The following is a 20,127-nucleotide window of genomic DNA, read 5'->3' on the forward strand; positions in this document are numbered from 1 at the left end:
GGTGAGTATATAATGCCAGTCATCCGAATCTTGTACATGATGGATACGCGCCAGGTTTGCGAATAGGGGAGCTGCCACAAACCCAAGCCTCTGGAACCAGACACACAAGCGGAGAAACCAACCATGTTGGACTATAACACCCTTTTGGTTCCAGCAAGCAGACGATAAGCTTGATACGAATGTTGAATTTATCGCTTATAGCCTATAGCTCGCGAGAGTAGGACAACGCATTCGCCAGCCGTGGTCTGGAATATGTTGTTGGTTGTTGATCGGCCTTGGAGACACAAAGAACTATTACGATATTATACTCAAGAGGCCAATCAAGATGGGAACTCGGGGTTATGATGATTTGGGATGTGTACATCGCATCTAACCATCCAGCACTACGACACCAAAGAGCTTGCCTTTCCACTCAGCTCCGATGTACTCGTTGAAGAATACCTTGGGATTACGGGACTATACTTGCGTCCTGGATGTCGCGCATGCTTTTAACCCTCCTCTATTCATGCGGGTTCAACCCCCACACTGGCAGCTTACACCCGTGAAGCAGACCGACGGCCTCCGTTCGGCCGTTGATACCAGGACATGAACTCATTTGGCTCAGTCACCTGTCTGCCTACCTACCAAACCGTAACACACACGCCGTCGATCTGTCAAGAAGAAGGGCTGCAAGACACTTAGTTGTAGGTCCCTGTGGCGAAAACGTCTACTTCGTCGGTTTCACACTTTATAAAAGGACCCCCTGGCTCGGGACTGACATCTCGTAAGGGTTAGGGGAAGCGATTACTTGAACCACCGACCATCGACTTCAAAGAATTCCATCGTACCAGTGCAAAGACTACCACTACGAAATCACCATGCTTTCTGCCGCCCGTCTCCGGGGCCGCGTGACTCCTATTAGGATTTCGGGCCCACACAGATATTCCTTATACTTCACACGACAACTAGCCACTCACGACCAAAACCTAGCTATACCCGAGACCGTCCCGGTACCCTACTCACGATCACCACCACCACCCTTCCTCCCTGTGCCTCAGACATACGCAAGACCTTTGGAACGTGACCTGTTCTGGCGGAAGATTCCCCAGTGGAGCAATCTGGCTGCGAGAGATTTCATGTCCTGGGACTGGAATCGAAAGGTAAGATTAATACTATCTGGTCATCGAAACCCGCTGAGTTTTGTAGAATGTTGTGGAGAAAGAGAAAAACCTGCACGAATTCCTCGACAACGTCCTCCCGGACGTGGTTCCCCGCGCAAAGCACCTGGGAGGTGTCCAATGTCGGGATGAGTTCGTGACTGATGTCCATGGCGGGATGAAAAAGGCTTCAATGAGTGTTCGGGTCATGTGAGTGACCCTAACCCTTATGATATTTCCCCCTGAACGAAGTTGATCTAGACCTAACATCTCACAGGCCCTACGTACTGAGTAGGATCAACTGGCAAGACCCGGCCAACGATCCGCTGTTCAAACAATACATCCCGTTAAAGTCCTTGATGATCGACGACCACCCCATGCTACACCACGACTCATTAGCAGAGCGGCGTGACTCGCCCGTGAGCAAGCTTGTACACCGTTACCCTGATAAAGCCCTCTTTCTCGGTACGAGCTCCCCTGTAACTATGCTATCAACTTGCCTAGGACCTACCTACTAACCGGCTCCTCCAGTGACCTCCGTGTGCCCAACGCTTTGCGTGTTCTGCACCAGGGCGTACGGAGTCGGGGCTCACACCGACGCCGTGGTGAAGGACTTCACCAACGCCAACCGCGCGGAGATGGAGACGGCGCTTGCCTATATCCAGAACCACGAGGAAATCCACGACGTGGCCATTTCCGGCGGTGATACTTTTTATCTTGCCCCGCACATTCTCGAGGAGCTCGGCGACCGCCTCCTTGCGATGGACAATATCGACCGGGTGCGGTTCGCGTCCAAGGGGCTCGCCGTGGCGCCGCAGAGGTTCATCGAAGAGAGAGATGCGTGGACGGAGGCGCTGGCGAGGCTATCAAATAAGGCTAGGAGGATCGGCAAGCAGGTGGCGCTGCACACGCACTTCAACCACCCCAACGAGATCTCTTGGTTGACGGAGCAGGCTAGCCTCAAGCTGATCCAGCAGGGCATCACGGTTCGCAACCAGACGGTCTTGCTCCGGGGCATCAATGATGACATCGATACTATGTCCGACCTTATTAGGAAACTGTGCAAGATGGCGATTCAGCCGGTGAGAACCCCCCCATACCTACCTAGGTACTTGATATTTTATTCACAAAGTACTAACAAGTTGGCCACAACGCAGTATTACATCTACCAATGCGACATGGTCCCCACCATCGAGCACCTGCGCACGCCCCTGAGCACCATCCTCGACCTGGAGGCCCAGCTCCAGGGCATCACCGCCGGCTTCCTCATACCGAAGTGCATCGTCGATCTGCCCGGCGGCGGCGGCAAGCGGCCGGGGTCTCTCCACGAGTCCTACGACCGGGAGACGGGCATATCCACCTTCACGCAGCCAGCGCTCAAGGGCAACGGCAGGGAGAACAAGGTGTACAAGTACTACGATCCGGTGGATACGCTCGATCCCAAGATCCGCGATAGCCTTGTAAGCTCCCTTAGGGAGGAGGTGCGGAGATCTCAGGCTCTGAAGGAAGAACGGGAGCGAGAATCGAAACAAGTTATCTAACCTAGGTACCTATGGGAGATTCGGTGGCTGGACCCGCTGAAAGGTATGTAAACTACCTACCTAACCTTAGACAACTATTCTGAATGTGACAATGAGCGTGGATGGCGATGTTGCGCATGATACCTAGTAATAGCTCGTGGTGTATTGGAAATCGGCCAAATCTCACCCAAGTCTCCATATCCGTCGGTCACATCACCAACTTTTTTTTTAGTGTAATAGTTAGTACCCACCTTGCCATCTGACATGGACGTTCATAGGTATGGTATGTACGTATGTATGTAGGTAGTTTATTTTCATCTTTGGTTTTACAATCTGGTTTACTCCGATGTGATAATCTGCGATCTCGTACGAACCATCCAACCATAGTAGCCAGTTAATAGTTAGTTAGTCTGACCAACCAACAAAAGTCCCATCCATCGTCTCCATGTGTTCGGGAAGAAGGCTAAAAAAAAAAAGAAAAGAAGAAAAAAAGTCGCGCGTTCGACGGGTATCGGTTAATACTACCACGTCAGCGTTCGAAATGGCAGGGGTTCTTACACGGGACCCCGAAGATGGACTAGTATGTAAATAGTCAACTTAACTGGCGGCTACTATAGCAAGATAGTTTGCCAATGAAGCCGTAGTTATTATCTAAACTCGAACGGGGGGTCCTAGCGCCAGGAATCTGGAGTCTAGGAGCTTTGGCAAAGGATCGGGGTTTTTGGCAGGTCGCCGTTCGCTAGGCGGTATTTGTCGATTCAGCTTTAACTATAATGATGTGCTAACTAACTATATCGTACTATGCAGTGTAGTGTAGTGTAGTGTAGTGTAGTGTAGTGTAGTGAGTGATGAGGTTTGTTATTTTTTCTGATGTTGATGTTGATGTTGAGGTTGATGTTTTTGTATATTGTATTTTTGTATATTGCATTTTTGTATTTGGTATCTTGTACTTTGTATTTCGTATCCTGTTGATATTGAATATGTCACATCACATGCCTTCTTACCTAGTATATCCATACATGCTTGAGGTATGTATGCAATTACCCTTTGTAAAATTGATGATCGCTAGGGGTGAGACCTGAGGATGCATTGGCATGACAAATGGAGAGGAACATTGAATGTACTTTGTAGAGCATTCTGAGAGAACATTGAAGTGATGTGATTTAAATCGGAATTATCCACTGTGTTAGCTGTGTTAGGTGTGCTACCGTACTGCTACAGTGCTACGTAGTACAACTTACTTAACTGAAGCCTACTAGCACAGAAGTAAGTGGGTAATGGCACTATGTAAAGAAAATCCGAGAAAATCGACTGGGACAGGCACGTCTGCTAGTTCGAAAGCACGGGCCCAGGGGCACAGGCTTATATAGAAATCCATGGGATGGTCTTGTACGGCATAGTATGATACACTTTGATCATGTAACTGTCCAACGCCTAGAACTGGTAAAAGTACTTGGACGTTTAGTACCTGAACCAGGTTGTCCACGTTTTTCTGACAGTTGGAACCCCACAAAGGGCTGGATATGGCTTGCCCCCCTCCAGTTTTTATCTCCTCAAATGGGCTACGTATTCTGGTCCTGCTAGCCCGATATAGTTTAGCTGACCATTCCACATCAGAACATCCTCTCCAATAGCGACGCAGCTCTAAATTCACTTACATATTATAAGCCCATATATACCTAGTGGTGCGGCAAATCACGGTTAAACAAACAAGGTCAGGGGTTAAAGAAAGGGTAATAGGGGTGACATGGGTGATATGGGTGGCATTGGGTGATATGGGTGACATGGATAACAAGGATATTATTAAAAAAAAAGAGACAAGTGTGTCAGGGCAGTCCAGGGCAGTCCAGGGTTCCAAGTTATTACATAGTATCAAGTCCAGGGTCTTTTTCAATCAATTAGCTTCTTCTCTTTGTACTATGTATGTCTCTGTCTGCCTGCCTGCCTGCCTCTGTCTCTCTAACCCAGCTCTCGGAAATCGGGGAACAGAAGCTACATACCTTACCTAAGTTACCTTACCTTACCTTACCTTGTCTTTAGTAGTAACTGCCTTCTATTAGGTCAGGCCAGGACTCAGGAACGGCACTTGCTCTCTATATCCAGGAGGCTTTGTGATGCTACTGTAACCTTCCTCACGTAGTTACCTTGCTACCACTTGTACCGCTGTAGTGATTCCCAGCTTCTTTCTGTTTCGTTTCCGACAACGATACGGAACCAGTAGAAGTTGAGACTACAAGACTGCTACAAGTACTCAAGTGATAGACCGAGACACAGACACTAGTACCTGCCAGGTACTTGGGTTTATCGTCACTGCTCATGATTCCGAATTTCCTCTCTTTTCTCTTCGGATTCCAAGTTTTCATTCTATTTTAATTTGCTTCCATTGGCGAACGCATTTATTCTTCTTGTTTTATTTTACCCTTTTTTGGTTTTATTTTTTATTTTTTATTTTTTTATATCCTTTGTTCATATCCATATACCAACAACCAACCATGTTTTCTCGGGAGAAGGCCATCTAATAATTCTGATCAGTCTTGACTTGAACTTGAATGACGACCAGTTATCAATCAATTCAAGCCAATCAATACTGAAAAGAACGAATTCCAACCAAAGAAAAGAAAGAAAAGGGGAGGAAGAAAACCACCACCACCAACACCGACAATATGCGACACCACCCAACTAGTTACCCTATGGGCGACGGGAACTATTCAGACTTTCAGTTGCCCGTTACCCGTGCCCGTGGTAGCACGGTAGATTATCATAACAGTCTTCTCGATCAGACTCGACAACACCGGAGGTCACAGACGCAACAATATCACACGAACCCGAATCATTCGCGTACTTCACTCAAGCAATGTCGACTATGGCTGCCTCTATCGAATCATCACAAGGAAGCTGCAGGAACACCAGGCCCAAGAGCCCTGACACCAAATCACCATGATTCCGGGAGAAGAAGTAGGAAGACGAAGCACGAGAAGGAGCATCACTACAGTGAACTGTCGTTACAGCCACATCCACATCTCACGAGAAAGGATATCGAAGAATTCGAAGCTCTGCCCGCTGCTATCAGACGAAAAGTAAGTCAAGCCAAATTTCCTAGTTGTATTTTCGTTTATTCATTTGTAATTATCTTTTATATTATCTTTTCATGCATTTTTTATTTTATCTCTTAGTTTTTATTTTGTACACGTACGTCTTGTATGTTTGGAAGGATTCTTGTTTTTCTGCCGGAAGGGCCAAGCTCTACGTTCCATTTTGGATCGGATCAGTCTGCCAAAAAAGAATTGTAGAGGGGAAGAGACGCGCCGGTGGCGATTTGTCTGTACCCAATTGGGATATTCCGTGCAGGCATCAGGGAAAGGGAGGGTAGCTATGAGCTATCGTATGCCTGCATATTGTAACGCTTTGGACCATTACGAGCGCAGTTCATCCGCATTACGATGCATATCCTCATGCATCTATGCAGGCATGGTCTCTTAGCCTCCGTTCATAACATTTCGTACTGTACCCATTGTAACCTTTTACTATGCCCGTTCCTGCATCAGAGCACACCCCGTCCCGTTCCATTACATACATACATACCATACATACCATACATACCTAACACACCTTACACACACCTATTTACCTATCTTTACATACCTCTTTACATACCTACCTTACATACCTTTTCATACCTATCATAACCCTATCAACATATCTATGTAAACACAACAAATTTGCCAGTGTCTTTGCTAAATTCTTACCCCCCTTTTTTCTCTTATAGTATTTCTCCACCTTGGAACGTTTGCGTCTCGCTCAGACCTCAGGCATCTTGGACCACCCCAACGACGACGATAACAACGACCTCTGTGCACAGCGTCATAGATTTCGAGGAGCATCTTTCTCTGGGGCCGGTGCCGGTAATCCGTTGGAACGTCCTATTACCTCACCTTCTTGTCATCAACACGCTTTCTCGGTCGATTCTGCATTCCTGGCCAAACTTCCCGCTAAGATTAGAGAAAAGCACCTGACCAGAGAGGAGCAAATTATCGTCGCCAAACAATTAAGGCCGAGCGTCATATTGGATGCTGCCGACGAGGCTTTCTTGAAGATTGGCCGCCGTGCGACCAGACGTCCCACCCCTCCACCAAATCCCCCGACGCTTTCTTCGTCGGGACGACCCAGTATGGAGTCTCTACAGAGCGATTACGCTTCCCCCGAGGCGCAAGATGCGCTTCATGATAGTTTCCGATGGCTAGAAGAAGACGAAGACCTTGATCTCACTCTCGGTCTGGACGACTATCATGTGAATTTGAAGGAGTCAGCGACCATGCCTCCCCAAGAGCAGCAAAGACCTCCCTCCTTCCGCCGACATATGTCCTTCTCCAAAATCCCATTCGGTCGCCCTTCGTTCTCTTCGAGCCGACCCGCAACCAAGGATGCCACCACCCCTATCACCAGTCCGATTTTCCCAAGCCCATCTACTTACTCAGATAATGGACGACGGAAATCTAGGGCGCTATCGCTTATTACCCCGAGACATGCTACTCATGAGTCGCTTTCGTCATTCGACCCAGGAGCAGCGCACTACCAGGATCCCGAGGCTCGCCTAAAGCTACGAGTTTACCTGGCTTCGCCACAAAAGTTTGACGAAGCGATCGAATTTGGCTTCCCTTCCAATGATAGAGATTTACCGAGCAGCAGGGACGATTTTCGAGGACCGCTATCTGCAGACTCGGAGAAGTTTAAGACATTTCTAGAGGATGACCAATCATCTACTTGCAGCGAGGACATGTCGCTGCCGGACCCCGAGTCGCCCAGGACACCCAATGAGCTGGAAAAATATACCAAACCTCTCCAAGTACCGCCCCCCGCCGAGGACTATAATCTGTCTAGGGCCCCAGAAGGTTACACGCAAGTGTCTGCGGCTTCCCGTGAAATGACGTTGCGCATGACACTTACGCGACCTGATCTACGAGCATGCGATGACCAAATTTATGGATGGCAACAAAAGAGGTCGCGGCACACCCCGGGCAGGCCGTCGCAAACGTTTGGATACCGTGAAGATACACCTATATCCACGGTGCACTCCAAAGATGGTCAGAAGGAAAGCATCGACAGGATGTTTGCCGAAATTGATCAGGAGTTAGGACCACACAGCTCGACCGACAACAATGTAATGAAACGCATCTGGAATCGAGTACGGCGCAGTTAGACATGGTGGACACGACCCAAGAATGAGAAGCCGTCTCATCGGATGGACATACATAACCTTACTCTCACTACGATATCCCGACATTCCGACGTTCGTTGCTCTATCTTTTACTTTTCCATCCATCTACGTGGATTTTATTCAACTCAATCGAGTTGTGCTAGCTATCACCAATCAAGCGTTCATGTACTCTGAATCAATCATTGCCTGGAGTTAGGAGGAGGGTGTTGAATTATTGAATTCCAGTAATTGGCAAAGAATTCACAATAGTATTTACTGTCTAAACTGTCCAAAACTGTCATTCTTTTCAAACAAGGGTACGAGACATGTGTTAAAGAAAGACCGTGGTCCGAGTCACAAGTCGTAATAGTGATGAAAACGGCGTCTATCGTATATCCACCCATCCCCTCCCCCCCCCCCCCCCCTTTTTTTTTTTTAGAAAAAGACGAAGAAAAAGAAGAAGAGAAAGAAATCAATGAATCAACTTCTTGATTATTTAGACATAGAGTTACCACCAACACCCACCAACACTAACACCAAAACCACCATCACCATATCAATTTACATAACTAATTAGGTAGATAAGTATCTACTTAGTTGTATGTATGTAGTGCTAAAGCTGTAGGATGTCAAAAGTATAGGGATAGGTATTATCCCGGGCCGCGGAATTTAGCCATCCAAATATCAAAGATTCAATATTTGTTACTTGTTACGTGGACCCTTGAGGAATCAATAGTTGAAGAAGGTGAAAGAGTGATAGTGTAGTCTACTTTGTAGAGCGGGCTGAATAGGTACGTAGGTCACGGTAGGTGCATTAGATTTTACCCCAGTGGGCGCCCCTTGCATATAGTTGGAATTGGATTGATGCGGGAGGCGCTGATCCTGGGAGGGGCCTGAGCGGTGAAACCTTCATACGTAGGTAGGTAGGCACCTACATATATTATCTTGAGAAGAGGGGAGCAGGTGATGATGATGGTGATGATGATGAGGGGATATATGGACTGGAATGAATAATAAGTAATTAGGTAATGTAGTTACATCTTATGATCTATTAACTGACGCCTGCGCATTGGGAAAATCTTGGTACGGTGATCCTGATCATATCACAGACACACAGACAGCAACACTAGGTATATTTATTATACATATAACTAAACTACATACCTAGTAGGTAGTAGGTAGGTAATAAGTCAGTGCGGCCTAACCTACCTAACCTAGTGACTTGCACCACCACGCTGCAGGTACGCCATGTCCACCTTTTGGTCGTTCAACCTTTTTTGGTTTTAGTCTATGTAGCTTTTCCCCTCCCCCCGTCATACCTTACCTAACCATAGTAGTTATATGCCTACATATATAACTAGATATCGGTATGGATGCATAACTCCAGCAGGATTACTACTATGTAGGCACGGCCGAGACCAAGATATGGGGGGCAGGAGGGGGGAAGGGGGAACTCGGGTCTCTCTTGGCAACCTAGATTCGTTCGCTGTAGGTAGGTAGGTAGGGTTTATAAAACCTGCAAATACGTGTACCTGACTTGCTTGGCCTGGGGTGTTGGGACAGATATGTAGGTACTAAGTATGGATGTGTATGCAGGTACAGTTAGTTAGACTACATACAGTTAAGACTTAGCTTTGTTCGTGTTCGCGGGAAAAGGAACAAAGAAAAAAGACAAGACAAGATACAAGACGGAATACAAACTCTGGTGCAACGAAATGCTCAGACCGCTCATGTAGGGTAGTTAGGTATTATCTTGTGTTTCGACGAGCTTTGGGGAACGAAACACCCGGCCGGTCCGGGGCTGGGCGGGTATTATTGAATTATTGAATGGTGCTGGCTGGCTGGCTGGCTGGCGGTCTGTTGGGTTTAACTACCGAAAAAAAAAAAAAAAAAAAAAAAAAAGGAGCCCTGGAGATGATTTGTGACAGGTAATTATCTATCTATGGATGTTTGTTAGTTACCTACCTACTCTATCTCATACCTAGTAGCTACCAAATAGGAGGAGACGGACAACTTCTCCTACTTAGGTAGGTACTCCTCGTTTATATATATAGAAATACATAGAAGGGGGTTCGGGATCATCACCATCACCATCATCATCATCTACCATTGATTGATCGATTAATTAATCAAGTAAGGCAATCAATCAACAGGGGAAAATCCACATACCTACCTACCTACCTACCTACCTAATAATGAAAAAAAAAAAACCCAACGTGGCCAAAACCAGGACAGGAGAAGGGAAAGGGCAAGAGCAAGAGAGAAAGACAGGCCAATAGAATATCACGGGTGAGAGTCGACGTTGTATCCCGAGCCCCGAGCACGCTGCATGGGGATACTTGCCCTACTAAGGTAGGTACGTGATGCATACATATACATACTTGCCTACATACATGTAATTCGTCAGGGGGGATACGACTTTACATACCTACATAGTAGTGTAGTATAACTTAGTATTTGATCTGTTTGACTTGGCCCATACTATAACATACATAAGATACCTTACCTAGCATGCCTACCTAGTAGGCATATGGATACCTTGAATAGTACCAGGGGGAAGGGGTTCGTTAATCTGTTTGCCACGTTTCGTTTCACATTTACATACATACCTACCTAACCTACATACACCTCATCATTCAGCATAAGACGATACGCCAAGTACATACCCATACATACCATGACCAAGTTCTCTCCCGAAGACCCGTAGCCTGAATGCACACTTACTTAGGTTAGGCACCTCTATACTAATGGCTACAAGTGATGGGATGGGTGTAAGTTGCACACAGTAGTAGAGGCCACCCAAAGGCGACAACTAGGTCCTTCTCCTGCCTTAAAACTACACTACATGTACATAGGATAACCAGGCACATAGGTAGGCAGGTAGGCTACCTACTACCCTTTACATGAGATTATGACTTATGATTTTTCCTAACAAACCCCTACCAATACGCCTCTCTGTGACTTGAGAATACATTGAATACCTCCTTTGCTTCCTACTCCAAACACGATTTTAAAAGAAAAAAGGGGGCTTCCACCTCTTGTTCCATCCCTTACACTTCTTCGTCGCTGTCATCGCCGAGAAGCTCGCCTTCATCTTCGTCTACAATCGCGTAGTCGCCTCTTCCTCGGGCAAAGCTATCTCTAGTCGTAAATCTCCGCTGGCTATTTCCACGTAACCAGTCATAACGGCCACCGCCGTCTCTCCCGCTCCTGGCCCTGTCCCATGCTGAGCTTACCACACGCCATAGGCTGCCAGCTAGAAGGGGCAATGCACCGACTACAGCCACCACCCCCGAGACTGCTATCACTGGGTATTTGACCCAAGGCGCGTCGCTGCCGAACCCGTTTTGTTCTCCGAGCCGGATTTGACCAAATTTCCCTCGCCAGTTACGGTATACCCACCAACCAGCCGCTGCCGCCAAACTGATAGGGATGATAATGGCAAAGAAGAGGCCTACACCCGAAACCCCCCGTTTTCTTTCGAACTCTTCCTCGTGTCCAGGGCAAGGGTGAGGCGTGAGTACTTTGTCCGCTTCGAAGCCCCCTGAGCATGTCGTCAAGGGAATTCGACGGAAGCCGCTGGGTTCGTAGTACTCAAACTCGTCGGGGTTTTCCTTGCAAACCTGCACGGGATCCAGGGGTGTAAGTCCTTCCACAAGGCTACAGTGCCCATGCTTGTCCAGTTCGAAGTTATAGTCACTGTAGCAGCACAATTAGCATCTAGATAATGATGAACAGAGCACCCTCTTCTTCCTTCGTTACTTACCATTCAAAGTCTTGCCGAGTGCACTCGCAGTTCTCGACACTGTATAGATGGTTAAGTTTGCCGCCGTTGTAACATTTCCTGTCCTTCTTTTTACGTAGGTAGTAGTTCTTGTGGCCGAATAGGCAGTGGTTTGACTGCAATGGATGCTCCGGAGACCATAGCTCGTAGTCAGACTTGTTTCTGTCCTCATCGTCCTTGCACGTCTCACTTGCCAGGCCTGAGAAGTCGAGATTCACGGTAAAAAGCTTGTCTCCTTGGTGACCCCAGAGAAGGAAGTTCCTAGATGAACCAGACCGCAGCGTCGTTATATCAGTGATAACAACATCGCCTTCCGAGAAGGTGTAGGTTTTCCAGGTATCACCTTGGTCGAGTGAGTATGATACCGACTTGGTTTTCGTGTTTCTTTGTGCGAGAACTATGATAGACCCTTGGTCACCAAAAGACCACGTCCAGCTCCCTCTCTTCACCATTTTCCAGCTGAGTCCAGCATCGGTCGTCATGAATGTATCAGCGTCCTTAGCCTCGCCGAGGAAAGGGCCAACGTTGCCAATGCCAAACATGATACCAATTGCCGACTCCGACGAATACGTCTTTCTAGCGTCTACTCGTTCGGTATATCCGTGGACATGGAGAGCACACGAGGCATGGCCGATTTTGCTTTGGCAGCTGAATGGTTTGCCGTCAAGGTCCCGTTCCGGAGGAGGTAAGAACCCCCATTCGGCCCCGTCGTTGTGGCTAATCCTTGTCTGGAGCTTCTTGGGCTCCGAGTCGCTGTCCCTGTTGGCAACCGTGTTGACTAACACAACACCCTCTAGACCGAGCATCTTTTCGAAATCTACGTAATAGCTGTCGTCGCAGTTCACGCCCGCAATGCTCAATACATAAGATGTCCCATTCGAGTTGCTCTTGAGGATTGACCCATACCGCAGCTTTTCTTGTTCCTCGGTCACGACAAACAGATTGACCGCGTGGGTTGAGCTTTCTAAAACAGTATATGCATTCGTATGTGGAACATCGATGTTATATGGGAAGCGAGCCGGTGCATAATCCCGCCCATTCAAGCTGGCCAGCGCATTCAGCGACCTGTCCGTCGTGTTTTCCGTCGCGACAACGATGAACTCGGCCATGGTCGCGAAATTGCTAACATTTTCCAAGGCCACGCTCATCTCATACCTTGGAAACTCGTCGCTGTACAGGAGTTGAAGAGGGTTGTCGCTCTCGTTGTCTTCGCGTTTGCTTGCGAGACAAACTATTTGTGTGGTGTTGCGGAATTTATATGCCGATGAACCAGTGAACTCACATTTCTTCACATAACGCTTGATTGTCTGCCAATTATCGCCACGGTCCTTCGACAGGGACGCTTCCAGATAACAGTCGTTGCCATGACACTTCTTTCCATGCCATATAAGCCAGTCTCTCTGATCGGGATGGAAAGCAAGGGGCATCGCCCTGTCATAAGAGGTATCAGGCGGATCTCGTGGCTCGAAATAATCAAAATGTTGTCCGTGATCGACGGTGTAGAAGACTTTATTTTCCTTCGTGAGGAAGAATGCCATATCTTTGACGTAAGGGTGGGTGATGATATCTTGAACTCCTTCCTTTCCGGGCAGCTTCACCTTCGTCCAGTTCTTTCCGTGGTCATGTGTGATAAATATATCGCCAACCTCGCCCGTGCTAGCTCTATACGGCCAGGCGAGTATTGTTTCATCACCTTCAGAACTTGATTCGCCACGTTCAAGATAATGCTTAGAGAATCGGTCGAAATCACCCTCAAAGGGCCATTGAGTATGTCCCGGCTCATCGCTGTTGGGGGCATTCGGTGGAGTTTTGGTATCAGAACATTTCCATTCCTTCTGTTTGTCTTTTTGGTCACCTCCAGAGCGTTTACATTCATTTCCGGGAATGAGACGCCAACCGGATGATCCCATGAACGTCTCATCAGACCCATCAGCTTTGCAAGCGCCTTCGGGAACCACAACAGGCCCAGCTGGCTTACATTCATCGCCGTCTCGCACGAAGTTGAAATCACACTCAAAGTCGGCGTCCGTGCATTCACAGGGCGTAAATTCAGGAACAGGATCCTTGAACTCTTGTTTGATGAAGCACTTTGCATCCTTCTTACGTCTGTGATACTTTTGTGTGTGGCCCATTACACAGCTTGGCTTGCCGTCGTCATCTACCCGCGCAAACCAGTCCTCCATATCGCTTTCCTTGCAAGTATTTTCATGTAAGCCTTCAAAGTCAATGGAGATGACAAAAAATCCATTTGGTGAGGCCTTTGACCCCTTTCTTGCAGTAAGCAGAAACTTCAGGCTGGTCGAGTCTTGAGTGGTTGTCAGGGCCCAAGGAAGGATGCTCAAATCCTTTGGCAATTTGGCAGTGTCCCAGTTCTTGCCATGATCCAAGGAGTATCTAATCTCCTTAATATCGGCTTCCTTGCTATCTCTGACGGCGAGAAGGATGGAACCCTGATCGCCAAACTCATATTTGTGCGGACCCTCGGGACCCTCGATCCAGGTTCTGCCAGCATCGTCTGATATATAGAGACGCGAATCCCAGTACCCCTTTAAATGACTGCCATGGTTTCCAATGCCCATTATTAGACCTGGGGCAGGGCTCGAGAAGACGGGGCCGACGTTGCTAATTTCTGTGACGGAATGTAAATGAATTTCGTCGTCGCCTGTCTTGATGAGTTCAAATGTTCTGCCGTCATCAAAGGTGATCTTTGTCTTAATCTTCTTCTCGTCCTGGTCTTCCTCTACTTCTTTCCAGTTGTCCACCTGATTAACCAAATAAATGCCCTGGATATCGGAGACTTTCTCGAAATCGACATATGACTCCATATTGCGGTTTGTGTGCTCAATGTTTCTCGTAAAATATGTACCGTTCGAATTGCTAGTCAGCAGGGTACCCATCGGTTTAGACATCCGTCTGCTTGATCTAACATCGATCTGAACACTATAGTTGGTGCTTTCCAATACAGTATACGAGGCTTCGAGGAGCGGGTGGTCGTGAGGGAAAATGGCACGATGCCACTTCAAAGTGTCACCACTCACGTAGAGGGCCATCTCTGCTGTATTCCGGGAGGTAACGGCTACTAAAAGATATTTCTTGACCTCGACTATGCTTACGATACCCTCAACGGCACCTTCACCATTCAAATTAGGCTCGAATTCCTGGATAATTCCATCGGGTCCTTGGGCAAAGAAGTTATCGGATATCAAGAGTCGGTTAGCTGACTGAGGGGAGAATATGCCGCCCCTTATGATGCACAATATTCTCTGTTTGTCCAACTCATCCTGACCTGTTGTGAAAAGTGGTGAAGACTTGGCCCACCAGCAAGCCTGAGTGCGCCTGCGTAGGGCCTTGGCTTTGTCCTCAAAGCCGTTTGTGGTGTACATGACAAGCTCCTCACAGAGACCCTCACATTCCATACCGGTAAACAGAATCTTGTCGGGGTCATCAGCATGGAATTTCATCCATCGACCGATAGAGTCAGCGAAATCGCTCGTGTATGCGCCGGTAGAGAAGGTCTGCCACGTTTCGCCTCTGTCGTGAGTCTTCCAGTGAGTATCGCTAGCAGTCAAAACGTAGGCGCGATTCGGATCGTATTCATGCATGACCAGGGCAACAGCCTTCTCATGTTCGATTCCTTCAGCCTTAGACCAAGTAGTACCGCCGTCAGCTGATCGCCAAATGGTCCGTCCATAGGCTTCTTGAAACAAGATGACATTGGAGTCCTTGAAGTAGCTAAGGCTGCTAGGAGGATCCTTGAATTCGGTTGCGACAATGGTCGGTCCATCCTCAGCGCGAACCATCGAAGCCGTCCATAATAGAGAAGTTAAGAGGAGGATAGCCGACCATACTGAGGCCGACGCCCCAGAAGCTCTCCTGACCCTCATGGTTTCGTGATTTTAGGCGTTATCGTGGATGTCATGACAATGTTCTTGCTTTAACGCCCCGAGTGAAACTCGAGGAGATAAGTAACGAGGAGGGGTGGTCGATGAAAGGGGTAGGGGTCGGGATCGGAATCAGGATCGTGGTCGGGATAGGGATAGTAGACAGCTGTTATTACAAAGACAAGAGAGATAAGAGGGAGCTATTAAAGTAAACGATAACTAATGAATTATTCAATGATATCCACCTTTCTATTCTCCCAAGATAAAACGAAAGGAAGAAATAAGGAAGATGGGGTTGGGTTTAAGATTTACTTTCTCAGTAGAAGCCAAGTAAGCTTGGGTGGTTGACGTTAAATGGGGGTCATTGAGATAAGTGTCATCAGTTTTTTTTTTTGGTAAAAGCTACAAGTTCTAAGGTGCAAGTTGCAAGTTGAGTCTCAGCTTTCCCTCGCCGCGCGGACTTTCAAGGATTCCATTACGTTAGGTACCTGAGATCATAGGAATCCACCTGGCGAGGCTTAGCTCGGGAGTTTCGGAGCTTTGCCACAGGTAACCTGACGTGTGTACATCAATGATAGTACTGTGTACTGTGTACTGTGGCTCAACACCAGCACTAGCCTCAACTTCAATGTTGAATTCACCAGTGCATGGCTAGTAGCTACTAGGTACCCTATCATATGCACTATGTAGCTTGAACATTGAACACTGCACATCCATGATGTGTTGCCTTCAAAGCTTCAAATGTTCCTACATATGTATTTACATACAATGACATACATACATACCTAAGGTGCCTAGTACGGAGTACCTACTTAAGCACGTATGTCTTAGTATTACGCTCATACAAGAAGATCGATCTTGCACTGAAGCATTGGCTTTTTGCATAACCACCCGGCACGGTTACTTAGGTAGGCAGTGTACTTAAAATAAGCATATCTGAGAGTAGCATACAACTGAAATCAGGTCCATCGATGGGTGCACGCCGCAACCCAGATTGATAATAAACTGTCAAAACAATACGTGTACAATATATTGTATTATATATAGAAACATTTGAAATCTAGAATCCTACATAGCACATAACTAGATAATACTATGCATTGTTTGTGTCTCTATTACTACGTAGTAATACTCCGCTTTAATATTCCGCTTTATTAATATTCAATGTTCAATGTTGTTGTGCGCACGTACATAGTATATATACTGTGTTCAAACTGTAAGCTTGACGCTGCCCTTCTATTTCGTTTGAAACAAGTAAAGCCCCTGTAATACTGAAACAGGCCTTTCCCAAAATACATAAGTGCATTTTGCACGCTTTTATCAGCACGCACGCGGTAGTTACAGAATGGAGGATAATAACACGTATGTAGTTCCGTATTATTATGTTGAAAGGTGAAGTAATTATCAAACTCTTACATTTGGCAATTGACGACCGTAAACAAACAGGTATGGTCTTATCCAAGATCTGCTAAAGTCAGTCCCTACTTATATGTAGCAGTAGCTAGATAGTATCCGTACTAATCCGTACATACATATGTACGCAATACCTACATACATAGCTAGATCCACGGCTTATCTTACCTGGGTTAGAAGGCTACGGTGGGGCTTTGGTCAAAACTCCAGAGTCCTCAACCCCTCGCCCCACTAATAAAATCTCCGGGTATGAAGTGGTAGCAACGATGCGATACCCAGCAGAAGGATTTCACTTCAAAGGTCCAAACGTTAAGATTTATACTACACACGTGTAGTTTAGATTAATGGAATCCATGGATCGTGTCTTGACACAAAACATATGCCTTCTTGGTAGTCGTAAGAACTTATAGAGCTATTGACATATATATGATATGATATGATATGTGTACATTGAAGTCTGTTATCACGGGCAGTTACATATGTATAGAAGGGAGAATTGATATATTCGATTTTGAATGCTAAAAAACATTGAATACCCGGGCCGTGGTAGCGGGTATTATGTACCTACCCTATGCATAATACTACATATGCAGGTAGGTAAACTTTAACTAGTCCAAGATATCAGGGGAGACGTACAAGGCAGGGTTCCTGAATGTTAGGGATGTTAGTAAACAACAGAAGACAACAAGTGTGTGTCAGGTTTCTTCTAGGTTCCTTCCCTTTTTAATAACCTGTGGTTGGCCGGCGAGGGTAGGGAAAGTAGGGAAAGCGCGAGTGCCTAAATAAGCAGGCTCTACCTACTACATACCTACCTACCCTAGGTATATGTATATTCAAGTTCTTTTCTTGAGAAGTGACGCGACGTACATAGTCTGCCTCCCCTTTTCATCCTACTTTTCTCACTCCATTCTCATTTTCCCACACTTTCTATTTACTTACCCTTCCTAATCTTTAACTCATCTTCAACATCGAAACTTAACATCGTTTCGCTACTTTATATACTTTGCTCTTCTCTTGGTATCAATCGCAGCTTTACCCAAAACAACGCGTATCGCGCACACGTTTGAGACAGAGACAGAATTAATACACATCATCGTCATGGCGCTGGCAACTGTATACAAGCAGTTCCTGGCTACACCCGATCCTACCCAGCTTGCTGCCGAAGCTGCCCTTCACTACATCACTACCACGACTAGTTACAGAGGTTCTGCCGACGTGCTTAAACACCTCAACACCACGGCCAAGCAGCTCAACAAGAAAAAACAGGAACTTATCTCAGTCATCGAAGGCCAAAATGCTATTGCTGCTGAGGTCGATACCGTTCTCGAGTTTATTACTTCTGGTGGACCTTACCTACCGGCTCTAGATGACAACTTCTTGGCTGATCGCACCGTTTATCTTCCCATGGTACGTACTGCTTCTTTACAAACTAGGCAGTTATGCCTTTACTAATACGCGACTTAGATCCATATCGTCACCTTTGACAACGACCACAAAATCCTGCAGATCCGCCAGACATGGGATCAAGGTTCCCTGCTCAAACAGCTCGACGTCATTGGCCGAACCGGTCGCAACTGGCCAATCCGCGACAGCAAAGAACAAATTAGGCTGATTGAAACTTGTATAAAGTCATCCAGCAATGGTATCGCTGGCCAAGAGCCTAATGAGTTTGCCGTTCGTTCCCGTGGCAACTCGAATAATGTCTTGCGCGACCCTCACGCTTCACTCGCCTTATTCGCCCCTCGCGATGACTCTGACCAGACCATAGCCTCGGTCATTTCTCCTAGGGGCGGAGCTCGGCCACGACAGCGCGATTTCGTCGAGATTCTCGGCGACGAACCCGTCGAGGGTCCCAACCGCGACCGATCCGAGTCGCCGAGCAAGGCTGTCGCTCCCAAAGCTGGCGGCGACAAGAAATTCCACCCGAGTCGCTTATTTGAGGATAAGGAATACGTGGAGGAGAATGATGAGTCTGAAACGGGCGCAACTTCAAACCGTATCTCCTACCGTCCTCACCCGAAAAAGTACAATCACTTCGACTTTAGCGATGGCACTGGTGAACCACAAGACGTTCCTCAACCCAACCAAACAACCCCAAAGAAGACGAAGCATACCAGCCAATGGTGCTTTGACGATTTCGTTACCCCACAGAGACCTCATCCATCTAAGACTTTGCGAAATCAGGAAGTGCGTCACTGGGGCACTGAGAATGACGAGAACCAGGAGAGCCCCGAGCGCAAAGCGGTGCCAGTCAAAGCCCGCCGTGATGCCGAGACCCATTTTGAATTCAAGGATGACGGCACCCCCAATGTCGAAACTCGATTTGTGCGCCCTCGTGGCACGACTCATAATGATGGTCTAGGACTATACGAAAACAATTTGTATAGTGAGGATGGAAATGGAAATGCGAACGAAGATGGAGCAGATTCTGCGGGCGATCCTCATGCTCTAAGCGCCATTACGAATCTCAAGGATCGCGGCCGAGATTTCGAGGCACACTGGGAAATGAAGGATAACTCACCGGTACAAAAGCCGCAGCCCAAGCCCACAGTTAGTGAAGACCGAAAGAAAGTGGTCAAAATGATGGAGTCCAACTGGACAAATTACAACAGCTCCCCTCTTCAGAAAGAGAACAACCCGGTAGAGGTGCCTAGCCACTCTGGCGCCCATGGCGACCGTGGAATACACATCGGCGGCGATGGAATGGGTGGTGGCCGAGGCTCCAACCGCGACTGGCTATTCGGTGACGAAGACAACAGTCAGGCTGTCAAGCCGGCAAACCGAAGAAAGCCAGCGACTGCGACCTCGGGAGGCTTTAACTGGGATTTCTAGGCGACCCAACCCAACTTTCGACGCTGAAGAGACCTTTGACAGCAACACAAACTTTCTACTTCTCCGTGACGAATGAAAACGCCTATATGCTGTTTATGAATTAATGAGGGGACTGGTGGGAAGAGGCCCGTTTTATTCGAGTCTATCTTGCGGCGGTGGCGGTCATGCCTTGGACAGATGTACTTGGCCGTCGGATTTTTGTCTTGGGTCCTCAATTCACAACTGGACTGGACAAGACCTGCCCTGCTGGACGGAAATATAATAACGCTATGAAGCACTTACTATGCTAGGTTTGCCATAGTGTTTATGAGGTGGAATGAACATTGGATGGCATGATAATTAGGTGTATCCATCTGGCGTGCCCCTT

General features: G+C 47.3%; 4 protein-coding genes across 4 annotated transcripts; 3 read left to right on the forward strand and 1 right to left on the reverse strand.

Moving 5' to 3' along the window:
• Positions 1 to 857: 857 nt before the first annotated feature.
• On the forward strand, positions 858 to 2,677 carry GGS25DRAFT_523181 (kama family protein; the record flags this gene model as incomplete). Its single annotated transcript, XM_049264376.1, has 5 exons — positions 858 to 1,139; positions 1,186 to 1,346; positions 1,414 to 1,601; positions 1,668 to 2,218; positions 2,294 to 2,677. 5 exons carry the CDS (start codon positions 858 to 860, stop codon positions 2,675 to 2,677), a joined length of 1,566 nt encoding a protein of 521 aa, XP_049116059.1.
• A 2,642-nt stretch (positions 2,678 to 5,319) lies between these two features.
• On the forward strand, positions 5,320 to 7,952 carry GGS25DRAFT_532726 (uncharacterized protein; the record flags this gene model as incomplete). Its single annotated transcript, XM_049265614.1, has 2 exons — positions 5,320 to 5,733; positions 6,423 to 7,952. The coding sequence occupies 2 exons, from the start codon at positions 5,320 to 5,322 to the stop codon at positions 7,851 to 7,853; spliced, it is 1,845 nt and encodes a 614-aa protein (XP_049116060.1). The 3' UTR covers positions 7,854 to 7,952.
• Positions 7,953 to 10,559: 2,607 nt separating this feature from the next.
• GGS25DRAFT_345623 (Oligoxyloglucan reducing end-specific cellobiohydrolase) lies at positions 10,560 to 15,973 on the reverse strand. Its single transcript, XM_049257996.1, has 2 exons — positions 11,617 to 15,973; positions 10,560 to 11,549 (listed from the first exon to the last, which is right to left on the reverse strand). The coding sequence occupies exons 1-2, from the start codon at positions 15,516 to 15,518 to the stop codon at positions 10,901 to 10,903; spliced, it is 4,551 nt and encodes a 1,516-aa protein (XP_049116061.1). The 5' UTR covers positions 15,519 to 15,973; the 3' UTR covers positions 10,560 to 10,900.
• Positions 15,974 to 18,026: 2,053 nt separating this feature from the next.
• GGS25DRAFT_523184 (uncharacterized protein) lies at positions 18,027 to 19,760 on the forward strand (the record flags this gene model as incomplete). Its single annotated transcript, XM_049264377.1, has 2 exons — positions 18,027 to 18,335; positions 18,393 to 19,760. The coding sequence occupies 2 exons, from the start codon at positions 18,027 to 18,029 to the stop codon at positions 19,758 to 19,760; spliced, it is 1,677 nt and encodes a 558-aa protein (XP_049116062.1).
• Between the last annotated feature and the right edge of the window lie 367 nt (positions 19,761 to 20,127).

Source organism: Hypoxylon fragiforme (assembly GCF_022984875.1).
Source record: "Hypoxylon fragiforme strain CBS 206.31 chromosome Unknown GGS25scaffold_6, whole genome shotgun sequence".
In the NCBI taxonomy this organism is placed as follows: Eukaryota; Fungi; Ascomycota; class Sordariomycetes; order Xylariales; family Hypoxylaceae; genus Hypoxylon; species Hypoxylon fragiforme.

Bases quoted from the DNA above. Each gene is read 5' to 3' on its own strand.
- GGS25DRAFT_345623 (XM_049257996.1), bottom strand. From the start codon at position 15,518: ATGAGGGTCAGGAGAGCTTCTGGGGCGTCGGCCTCAGTATGGTCGGCT. The intron at 11,550-11,616 runs GTAAGTAACGAA...GTGCTGCTACAG, and splicing joins ACTCGGCAAGACTTTGAATG to TGACTATAACTTCGAACTGG.